Here is an 11,980-nt window from a genome sequence, read left to right on the forward strand (position 1 = left end):
ACAGAAGATTTGAAAAAATTCAAAATTAATTTCACATTAAAAGTTTGGTGCAAATAGTCCATGGCCTAATTTAAAACAAAATGTAGATTTTGGCAGATTTCGAGCAAAAAATTTAGAAGCTTTGTAAGAATTTTAACAGGCTTCAAAAGAATAATAACATTTTTTAAATTGCTAGAAAAGTTGAAAATGATTTTTTATTTTGTAAAATTATGTGAAATTTGAATAATTTTAAAAGATATTTTAGAAGTTGTGAACAACTTTTCATAATATTTTCTAAATTTGAAACAACATGTAGATGATTCAAGATCTTAAAATAAAATTTCGAAGTACTTTAAGGATTTTTAAACTATTTAAATTAAAAATAATTTATCTTTTAATTTGAACAGGGAATTTTTAGTCTTTTACAAAATTATAGCGGGAGCTGGAATTTATCGAGAATAATAATAATTTTTACTTGGAACCCGGTAATTTTCCAATTTGAACAAATTTCGAGCTTTTACTGGAAATTTTCGAAAACTGGTATTTATCCAAAATAATTATAATTTTTCTTGGGACAGGGAATGTTAAAATTTAAATATATTCCATGCTGGAACAGGTTATTTTTGAAAGGAGTGAATTCTAATTCTAAGTTGTAACGGCAAATTTCCGAAAAATATTAAAATTATGAATTGGAACAGCGAATTTTAAAAAAAAATCTAATTCTTAGTTGAAACGGAAAATTTTCGAAAAGTATTGAAAGAGTATAATTTTGAACATTTTCAATTTCATTGTTTGATTCATCAATTTAGAGCAATGAAAATGATAACGTCGATTTATATTTCTAGAACTGAATTTAAATCTTTGAACTGTACAAATTATAAAGGTTTAAAATTTGTAATTTGGCAGTTTAATTGCATTTAATTTAAAACATTTAAGTAGTAAAATTGTTACTAGTTTCCTTTTTATACGTGTAAATTATTGAGAATTTGAATACAAAATTGTTGAATGAAACAACTTTTAGACTTGAATTTTCAAAATTTTAAATTCAAGAGTTTCACTTTGAGTGTTTTTATTTGCCGTTCACATTTCATTACTTCGAATGGAACATTTTTTAGATTTAGGGTTCTATTTTTTAAACTTCATTGACAGTGTACAGTGGTCTAAACCTGTTATCTGCAGTGTTCTGCAGCTGGCTTTTTATTATTTGCCCCGGGCTCACATGTTTTCGCATTGCTTTTCAAGCTGCGGGCAAGTTTTATATGTCAAAATGTTTGAAATCACACGCCGAACATAGATGTGCTTGCAAAAATTAAAAATAGTTTATTGCAAAAATTTTCTGCGTGATTAGTAATCGAGACTCGTCGCTCAAGTTCGTCTTTACAGCGATCTGTAAACGACAACATCGAAGATTTCGTAAAAGTAGACACAAAAAACTGAGCCGTCGGGAGAAAACCACGGATTTCCCATAAGACGCCACAAGCAGTTAAGAGGTTTACACCGCGGACTTATGCTTTAGATATCAAAAAAGCGATTTTCGAAAATCCATGTAAAAAAAAAGATAAAAGGAATTTTGCCGTTTCTCTTGCGCGATAGTAACTGCATATAAAAAATTTTCCAGAAATTTAAAAAAAAATAAATTTCGAGATAAATGTCAATTAACAGGCTTAGACCGCGGACCCTTTAATTGTACATGTGTCCAAGATTTAAAATCCAAGATAGAAAATTCAAGAGTCAGTTTAGATTTTCAATATCGCACGGTATCATCTTCAAGCTTCATTCAATAATCCACCGTCATTCGTTTACAGTTTTAAAGCAAAAAGGAATAAATCCAATGCAAAATGCAGATCCACGTTTAAACGTTTCGCAGCAGCAGCAAGCGGCATCACCCGTTTCACAGCTGAAGAGCGTCCCTCTTACACCAGGCGTAACTGCTCAAAACAATGGATTGAATCAAGTGGTCGGAATCGGATCGGCTGGCGCGCCCAGTTCAGTTGTGACTGTGCCAATCGGGGGCCCGGCTAGCGCTGCGCCGACAATGGGACCCGCTGCGGCAATTGGAACGGCTGCCCTGACCGGCGTCACACCAGGAGTTAACGGGCCTCCAGGCTGGCTTCAGAATGAACTCGCGAATCTTCAGTCGCAGCAGAGTACTCTTCAGGAACAAGTGAGACAGTCGGAGCAGAATTTGGCTGCGCAGCATGCTGCTTTGATGGCACAGCAGCAGGGAAGAGTTGAGGAAGCCGTGAAGCAGGCGCAAGAAACTAATCTGCAAAATAGTGCACAGAGCACGAGCACTGACCTGGCAGCCTTTGAAGCAGTTCTGCAGCCGATTATCGAGAGTTGCACGAAAGATAGCATCAGTGCTGGCAAGGCCTGGATTCTACAGAATTCAATCACTCCGGAAAGCAACCAAGTAGTCGCTGACCATTTGCTGAAAAAGTGAGTATAGATTGATGTACTGTTTAGATTATATATTTATATTAATTAGAAAAATTCCAGTCGGTCCCCTTTTTTAACCTGATATCGTTCGTTTTCCTTTGCCTATTTTTTTTCAACATCATACAAAAAGGTAGTGTTGCAAAGGATTTGAAAGATTTCACCAAATCTTTCACAAAAGATATTACCAAAATTGGAAATATTTCAAAGATTCAAAAAGATTCATGAAGAAATCAAAGAATTAAAAAGAAAACACAAACATTTCAAAGTTCGCGCAGCAATTTCTAAAACTTAAAAAACTGTAGATTGTAGAAAAAAATTAGAAATCGAAAATAATGCGCAAAAGGTTACAGTATTTCAAAGGATTTGAGAGATTTCATAAATTTTTTCAGAAAAGATCTCACCAAAATTGGAAATATTACAATGATATTAGAAATATCTCAAAGATTCAAAAAATTTCATAAAGATATTAAATAATTAAAAATAGATCATAAAGGTTTTAAAGATGACACAAAAATTTCGAAGATTTAAAAAGGTTTGGCAGACTATTGGGAATGGTTAAACTGCGCTACGCCATCTGGTGGCAAAAAATCCGAACTAGAAAGAATAGGTACGATTTTGAAGTTTTACATTAACTTTTGCATAAAAGTGTTGTAACGATTTTTGTTCTGGATTTACAGTATTTTTTGGATACTAAAAATAAGTATTTATTAGAAAAAAAGGGATTTAGATGAAATTTATGTCTTATAAGCTGAAGAAACATATTTTTTTTTACAGAAATATCTGTGCAACTGTGATTTCCATCCTTTTTTAAAATACATTTTCAGTTGATCAACTGTGACTGTGAATTAATAATAATTTTTTAAATTAAACTTTTCTTTACAATTTTTCAATTGAACAATAATTAATTTTACAAGACGATTCGAAATCAGTTCGCAATTTCAATCATTTCCGCTTCTAACGTCAACAATTATGTAAACTATTTTAATTGGAAGTCTTATTAGTTAAACAAATGTAAACGTCCGATTGAAACTTTATAAACTATTTTCAATTTTAAAATAACTTGAAAATAATTTATTCATAAACAAAGGTTTTTATTAAACTTCAAATATTATTTCAGTCTAAGCATGACTTTATATTTAGAAACATTTGACTGTTTATATAAAATCAGTAGTTGTAGTTAAATATTCAAAACTAAATTTAATACGTTACATTTTAATTGTTCTATTGAAAAAAAATTTAATTTGTGAGTCAAATTTTTGAACCCCGATTTATAAATAACAATAACATATTATTCTTTACAAAAATCAAGGAAGTTGAAGAAATATTTAGAAGTTTTGAAAAAATTCAATTTAAAATTTGAAATTATTTGAAATAATTCAAACAAAGTGTGTACGTGTACCGCCAAAATATAGATTTTGGCAGATTGCGAACAAAAAATTGAAAAGATTTTTAAGAATTTGAAATGGCTTCAGAAGATTTAAAAAAATTTCCTGTGAAAGTTAATAATGATTTTGATTTCGAAAAGATAATTTTGAGTGATTATTCAAAAATATTTACAAAATTATCAAAAATGAGTGCAGAACATTTTAAGGAAATTGATTTAATTTGGCAGAATTAAAAAAAAAATCATAAAAAAGATTCATTTTATAGGATGTTTAGAAGTTCTGAAATTATTTTAAAAATCGAAAGAAAACAAATTGTAAACAACATGCAGATCTTTCAAGGTTTTCAAATAAAATTTGGAAGCATTTTAAGGATTTTTTAACCATTTAAAATATAAATAATTTAACTTTTAATTTAAGAAGTGTTCAGTTTATAAAAAATGTAATCGTTCACTATTTAGGTTTCTGGCTTAAAATTGTTTTAAATTATATAATTCAAAAAAATCTTTAATTCATTGAATGATTCTTCTATTTAGACTTTAGAGCATTTAAAATGAAGACGTGGAATTATATTCTTAGAATTCTTCATAATATGGATAAAATTTTTCGCTTCATACATTATTTAAAGGTTATTTAAATTTAATTTCACTGAAACTTACATGAAATAGTGAAATAATTATATTTTTTTAAACCTGTTTGACAAAAATGTGTTTTTTAACTGTATGATATGGAAATTCTATCTAAAACTATTTTTTTATGAAGATCTGTTTTTAGTATTCAATCATTGTTTTGTACTTCACAAAATCATCGTAAAATCACTTATGCAAAGATTAATGGGAAACTTTAAAAATGTACCTACTCTTTCTAGTTCCAGTTTTGGGCACCAGGTGGCGAAATAGTAGACCACCATTCCCAATAGATTATAGAAAAAAATGAAATTGAAAATACTATGAAAAAATTAGAATTTCAAAGGATTCCGAAACATTTTAAAGGTTTTCAAAGATTTTAAGGATTTCTCAATGATTTAAATATTTCAAAATGTACCACAAAGATTTTAATGATTTCCAAAAAATTTTACAGAGATAACAAAAGATTTCAATGATATCAAAAATATTTCAGATTCAACAAATTTCATAAAAATTCGAATAATTTAAAAAGTTGTCACAAAGATTTCAAAGATGTCGCAACAATTTATAAAATTTCAAAATACTTCAAAAACTGTAGATTTTAGAAAAAAAACTTAGAAATCGAAAATAATATTTAAAAGGTAGTTTTTAAACGATTTGAAAGGTTTTACCAAATTTTTCAGAAAAGATCTCACCAAAATTGGAAATATTTCAATGATATCAAAAATATTTCAAAAATTCAAAAAAATTAATAAGGATATTAAAGAATTAAAAAGACATGGAAAAGGTTTCAAAGATGTCACAAAAATTTCGAAGATTTAAAAAGATTTCACAGACTATACATTATAGAATATTATTTTTTTGGAATTTGAAAATAATATGAAAAAAGTTAGTATTTTAAAGCATTTTCAAACATTTGAAAAGGTTTAAAAGATTTTAAAGTATTATAAATGATTTAAATATCTCAAAAGATATCACATCGATTTTAAAGATTTCCCCCAAAATTTTACACAGATTACAAAAGATTTCAAAGATTTCAATAGTATCAAAAATATTTCGGATTTAAAAAATTTCATAAAGATATAATTAATTGAAAAAGATATCACAAAGGTTTCAAAAATTTCAAAAGGCTTCACAAAGATTTGACAGATTTTACCAATTTTGACAGAAGTTACACAAGATTTCTCAGAACCTTGAAAAATTTTAGTGATATCAGAAGTATTTCAAAGATTAATAACATTTCACAAAAATATTAAAGAATTAAAAAGACAAGACAAAGGTTTCAAAGATGTCTAATATTTAAAAAGATTTTGCAGACTAGATTATAGATTTTTTTTAAATTGGAAATAATATGAAAAAGGTAGTATTTCAGAAAATTCTCAAACTTTTTAAAAGGTTTCAAAAATTTTAACGATTTCTCGATGATTTAAATAAGTTAAAAGGTATCAGGTCGATTTCAAAGATATCCCAACAAATTATAAAATATCAAGACTTCAAAAACTGTAGATTGTAGCCAAAAAAATTGGAAATTGAAAATGAAATGCAAAAAGGTAATATTTCAAAGTATTCGCAAACATTTTGAAAGTTTTAAAAGATTTTTCAATGATGTCACAAATATTTCAAAGGTTCAAAAAGTTTATAAAGATATAAATAATTTGAAAAGATCTCGCAACAATTTCACAAAATTTGCAAGATTTCGCAACAATTTTAGGATTTAAATGATGTCAAAAATATCCCAAAGATTAAAAATATTTCATAGAGATATACAAAATTTCAAAAGATATCACAAAAGGTTTCAAAGATGTCATACAAAATTTTGAGTTTTCAAAATATTTCAAAGACTGTAGGTTGTAAAATGAAGATTCTGGAAATCGAAAATAATATGCATAAAAGTAGTATTTCACAGGATTCATAAACATTTTAAAAGGTTTCAAAATATTTCTCAATGATTTAATGATTTCAAAGATATTCACAAATATTTCAAACTTTTTAAAAAGTATTACAAAGATTTGAAAGATTAACCAAATTTTCACAAAAATTTATAAGATTTCAAAAGACTTCAAAAACTGTATATTGTAAAAAAAGTGTTTGAATCAAAAATAATATGTGAAAAGGTAGTATTTTGAAAGATTCACAAACGTTTTAAACCTTTTAAAATTTTTTAAAGATTTCACAAATATTTCGAAGCTTGTAGATTGTATGGAAAAAATATTGGAAGTTGAAAATAACATTGTAGCTGATTTTTACATTTTAGCAATAAACCGCTTTTCTGAAAAAATTCTCATCATTTTTTTATTTTCAGACTATCTTTTTTTTTTTAATTTCTGTCGTTTTTGCACTATAAAATTTGTTATGGCTCCAGAAAAAAGAATCAGAAAGAAAGGAAATTTTTCCAATATTCATTTTTGTGTTTTTTTTAAATATTATTTCTTTTTAGCATGCTTAGAAAAATAATTTGAACAAATCAGGATTCTATATTGAGTAGAAACCATTTAAGCATTAAAAAAATATATTGGCATTTTTATTTAATATTTACAAAATTCAGATTCAAGAAATTCTAAGTTTCTGTTTGAAAATGTATTTTTATAGCTTAATTCATAATTTATTATTGACAAATAAAAACGACTGTAAACACAATTTATTTTTGGATTTGTTAAATTATTATTCAAATAGAAACCTTTTCCAGTGGATTAAAAAAACTCTTTCTTATAAATTTATACTAAGAAATACTGTAATTTTTATAGAAAACCTAAATATTTTAGGAAACAAGTCATAATTTTAAGAATTTAAAGGTTCTAATATAGTTTTCATGTTTATTTATTTTAAAAAAATGGTCTGAGTAGCTATGAAATCTCTTGAACTCTTTTGAAATCTCTGGAGGTCTCGAGATTTCTACTGAAATATTTGAAATTTTTGGTGAATTCTCAAATATTTTGGTATTTTTATTATTTTGAAATATTTTCAAAATCTTGAATCTTTATATTCGCCTTTACAACATTTTATAAATTCAGGGTATAATTAAAGTTTTCATTATTTTCATCATAATCATTGTTTTCCTTATATTCATTATTTTGTTATATTTTTTTTTACATTGAACGAGAATGTTTTAAAATAATTATAATTCGGATTTAGAAGACTCTGGCTAAAAATAAGTTTATCTGATTTTTTGGTTAAAATTCAATTATTATTTGGTTGAAAATTGAAATTTCTAATATAAAAATTAAACTATTTGTTTGACGATGTATATACTTTGTGGAAAACTGGTCTTTCCTTGTTCAAAATTAAACAATTTGGATGAAAATTTTTTAAAATTTGTTTTGTTTGAAAATTATTTTCTTCTGTTAAAAACCAACTTTTAGAATGTAAATAAAATTATTTGGTGGAAAATTAAATTTTTTGTTTAAATTATAATTTTGTTGTTGAAGATTCGTCGTCTTAATAAAAAGTTCATTCGTTTTGTTAAAAAATGAGTTGTTTGACTGAAAAATTATTTTTTATTTGGATATTTTTTGTTTTTAAATTATTTTTTGTTTTGAGTGAAAATGTAACTGATATTCTAGTTGAATGTTCCATAATTTTAGTTAAAAATTTATCTGTTTGGCTGAACACTCATTTTTGGTCTAAAAATTCAATTTTTAAATTTTTGGTTGAAAATTTTTTTTTTAGTTAAAAATTCATCTTTTTTGGTAGAAATTAATCTTTTTGGTTGAAAATTCATCACTTTGGTAAAAAATGCAACTATTTCTGTTTTTTGTTTTAAGAAAGTTTTTTCTTTGTTGAAAGTAATTTGCCTAATTGAAAATTTAACTTGTTCCAATTGAAAATTCCATAGTTGAATTTGAAAATCCACCTTTTTTGTTAAACATAATTTTTTAACTTGGAATTTAATTATTTAAGTTTTGATTTATTTATTATTATTTTTTTTTTTTTACTAAAAATGTTACTTTCCGTTTTTCGGTTGAAAATTATTATTATTTTAGTTCAAAGTTGAACGATTTATTTCACAATTTTTCTTCTTTAAGGCCATGTGATGAGTGGGTCACGTGACCAGATTCCTACCTTACCACCACTTTTTCATTTCCCAACTTATTATCACATAAAACGCCACATCGAGTTGCAAATTTGGGATACGAAACAAGAAGCACTAAGAATCGTGGGTCTGGCCTTAGATTTTTATAATTATGAAAAGTTTTTTCTTGTAAAAAACTTTTTTTGCTTTTTTTCATAATTAATAAAATTTAGAACCAGACCCACCTTTCTTAGTGCTTCTTATTTATTATCTCAAATTTTCAACTCGATGTGGTGCTTCGTGTCACAATAAGTTGGGAAATAAAAGAAAGTGAGATTAAGGTAGGTATCTGGTCACGTGACCCACTCGTCACATGGCCTTAATTAACAATTATTAGCTATTTCTTTTTTGTGGGGGGTTCTGAACTAATCTATTTAGATTATTAGATTTTTCATATAAAAAAGTAAACAATCCAACAAATTTTAATGGATTTAAATAATTGCTAATATTTAATACATTCTTTTTACCAAAATTTAATTAAAAGGATTTCTTTCAAGAAATTAAGGTACAATTATTTGGACTTACTTAATAAATCGAAAAGAAATCCATTTTTTCATGATTAATTTGATCCAAAATGAGCATGAAAAAGATTCACAATTGAAAACCAGACCTCGAAACTACCTCAATTTTTGACTCATTAAAGATAAGAAAAACAAATTTGAAAATTAATCTCTTGTTTAAGAATTCCTCTTTATGATTGAAAGTTCAAGTGTTCCAGTTAAATATTCATCATTTTAGTTGAAATTTTATTTTTTTGGCTTAAAAATGAACTATTCCAGTTGAAGATTCATAATTTTATTTAAAAATTCATGAATTTTGTTGAAAATTGAGCTACTTTCTTAAAAACCTTTTTTTTTGTTCAAAATTAATTTTCTTAACTGAAAGTTTAATTATTCCATTCTTTGGGAAAAATTGATAATTTTAGTGCAAAATTTAGATATTTGTTTTAAAATTCATTTATTTTGCAATTTAGAAATAATCTAAATAACTGCAAACTCTTTGAAATCTCCTCAACTCTTTTGAAATCTCTAGATATCTTTAGACATTCGTTAAAATTTTTTGAAATATTTGACTCCGTTAAAAATGTAGAATTCGGGTCGGTAAAGAAAAATCTCTAAGGTGGAGTGAAAATGCTACAATTAATCGAGTCCTTTACGCTTAGGGGGGAAAAAATTCCCATTGGTTTATATATTATGGCAAATTTTTCATAAGTGCTGTATCTCGCAGTGAAAAATAATAAACAATTAGAAATGGAAACAAAATGTTGTTGACTACGTTAGAATTTTTAGAAAATGTGGAAAAAATAGTTTTTTAATTGAGTTGAATGCATACTTTGTTCGAAAAATTGGAATATGTCAAAGCTGCATTTTTTTCAAAATTTTCGTGGTGTTTAAAATGATAAAAAATGCGAAATGGACAAACTTTTACATGTAAATCGATCAAAAAATACGTTTTTCACTAATTTTCATCATTATCATTTCATAATTTCATTTGTCATTTTCATCATGTTTTAAAAGTTGTATTTGATGATAAAACCAATTTTTCTAGCATTTTATAGCATTGAATGAAATTTTGATTAATTTCAAATAAAATAAAAAGCAAAAAAAAAAATTCGCTTCACAATTACGTGGGACGTGTATCTTAATAAAAATTGTACATGTAAAAATTCGCCATAACATTAGAACCAATGGAAGTTTTTTTTAATTTTCAAGTAAAAAAAAAAAATATATAGAGTAGAAGAAATTAAACCATTTCTGTATTTTATTTTTGCGTCTTTTTTGGTTGTCAACGCACACACTTTTTTTCCTCGGCTCAAACGATTCCAGAAAGACGCTAAAATTGTTTTCTTGCATTAGCTGAACACTTGATAACTTTCATCAAGGATATTAATTAATTAAAGCATTTTGAATGCCTCTTCCTTGAAAATATTGCTAAAAAAAACCTGAAAGCTTTCGAAGAAAGTATAACAAAGAGATGAAAGCAAAATTAAGATGTTTGTCAGCTCAATTTATTATTATAATATCAATAATTATAAAAAAATTATCACCCTGAACCCCGAATATCTAAATCCAATTAATTAGATATATATTTGCATGACAAATTTGTATTTCAGAGTAATTCAGGGATCAGCATTCAGCCAAAAATTGCACATTGTCTACTTAGTAAATGATGTTCTCCATCACTGGTGAGTTTGTTCGCTTTTTTTTTTATTTATTCATGCTTTCCTTGAAGGTAATATAATCTCTCTGAACTGTCTTTCATGAATTAATCTCTCTTTAAATGTGTGTATTAAATATTGTTTTACTAACGCTTTACAAAATGAAGCTTACGTATGTCCCTTAGCGCCCGAAAAAAGTCGATGGATCTCCGTAAAGCGATGGAGAGTGTGGTGGTTCCTATGTTTTGCAACGCCTCATTGGCAGCTTCCGAGGAGCAGGTCAATAAGCTGAACAAACTCCTGAGTCTTTGGGAGTCGAAGAATAATTATTTCGACGAGGGGATCATTGAAAAATTGAAAAAACCAAGCAGCTCCTGGTCGGAGTACCAGGCGAGTTTGGTATCACTGCATGCAAGTTCAATAACTCCAATCACAACGACGACGAAACAGACATTTGACAATTATCAGGCTCAGCATCAGGCATTTGTAAATCATGCCTTGAGGCAGATTCAGACTATAGAGCAACAAAAAATTGCTATTGATCAGCAACTCAATGCTCCACCACCACCACCTCCAGCATTGGTAATTAACTAATAGCTATTACTTGTGTTATAATTTTTATTTGCAGGCCTCATAGACCCGTCCCTATATTCCTCATTGCAGCCTATATTCAGTTTAGGTCCCTAAAGTATCCTTTTTTCAAGATTTGGTCTCTATGGGTACCCTATTTGAGTCAGACACTTTGTCAACAATACAACACAAAGCAGAGAACTTCTGTTGAGAAGTAATTGTTTAAATAAATAAGGGCTGCCACACAGTCACTTTTTCAAATGAAAAGAGCACATTGGTCACTATTCAAATATTTCAGTTCTATTGGATTTACCATTCCGCCACCTGATGCCGAAAACTGAAACTAATAAGAGTAGATACAATTTAAAACCTGTATTTTAATTTTTGCATAAAAGTGTTTTTAAAATTATTTTGTAAAGTTTAAATCAATGATTGAATATTAAAAACAAATATTCATCAAAATTAAATCGTTTTAGATAAATTTTTTTATCTTTTACAGTGAAAAAACATATTTTTGTAAAAAATGTTTTTCTAAAAAAATCAATTATTTCACTATTTCATGTAAGTTTCAATGCATTTTAAGCTTAAATAAACTTTAATTAATGTATGTAGCGACAAATTTTATCCAGATCATGCAAAAAATACGAATAATAGACAATTTTTTTTCTAATTGGGGGTACAAATGTATGATTGAAAACTGATCTGTTTTAATTGCTTGACATTTTCTTCTCAAGTGATAGTCTATCTATATTGTTGA

At 27.0% G+C, this 11,980-nt stretch overlaps 1 protein-coding gene across 2 annotated transcripts in view; it reads left to right on the plus strand.

Annotated features, from left to right (window-relative positions):
* The window catches only part of LOC117168814 (calcium homeostasis endoplasmic reticulum protein), a 46,111-nt gene that overhangs the window by 9,380 nt on the left and 24,751 nt on the right, over nucleotides 1-11,980 (plus strand). Inside the window, exons 3-5 of one of the 2 annotated variants that reach the window (XM_033354652.1) lie at nucleotides 1,785-2,418; nucleotides 10,609-10,680; nucleotides 10,821-11,235. In XM_033354652.1, the coding sequence (XP_033210543.1) occupies nucleotides 1,785-2,418; nucleotides 10,609-10,680; nucleotides 10,821-11,235 (1,121 nt within the window). The remainder of the gene's footprint in view (nucleotides 1-1,784; nucleotides 2,419-10,608; nucleotides 10,681-10,820; nucleotides 11,236-11,980) is intronic. The other variant, XM_033354653.1, reaches the window with a different exon arrangement.

The sequence above is a fragment of the Belonocnema kinseyi genome, chromosome 3 (assembly GCF_010883055.1).
Source record: "Belonocnema kinseyi isolate 2016_QV_RU_SX_M_011 chromosome 3, B_treatae_v1, whole genome shotgun sequence".
NCBI lineage: Eukaryota > Metazoa > Arthropoda > Insecta > Hymenoptera > Cynipidae > Belonocnema > Belonocnema kinseyi.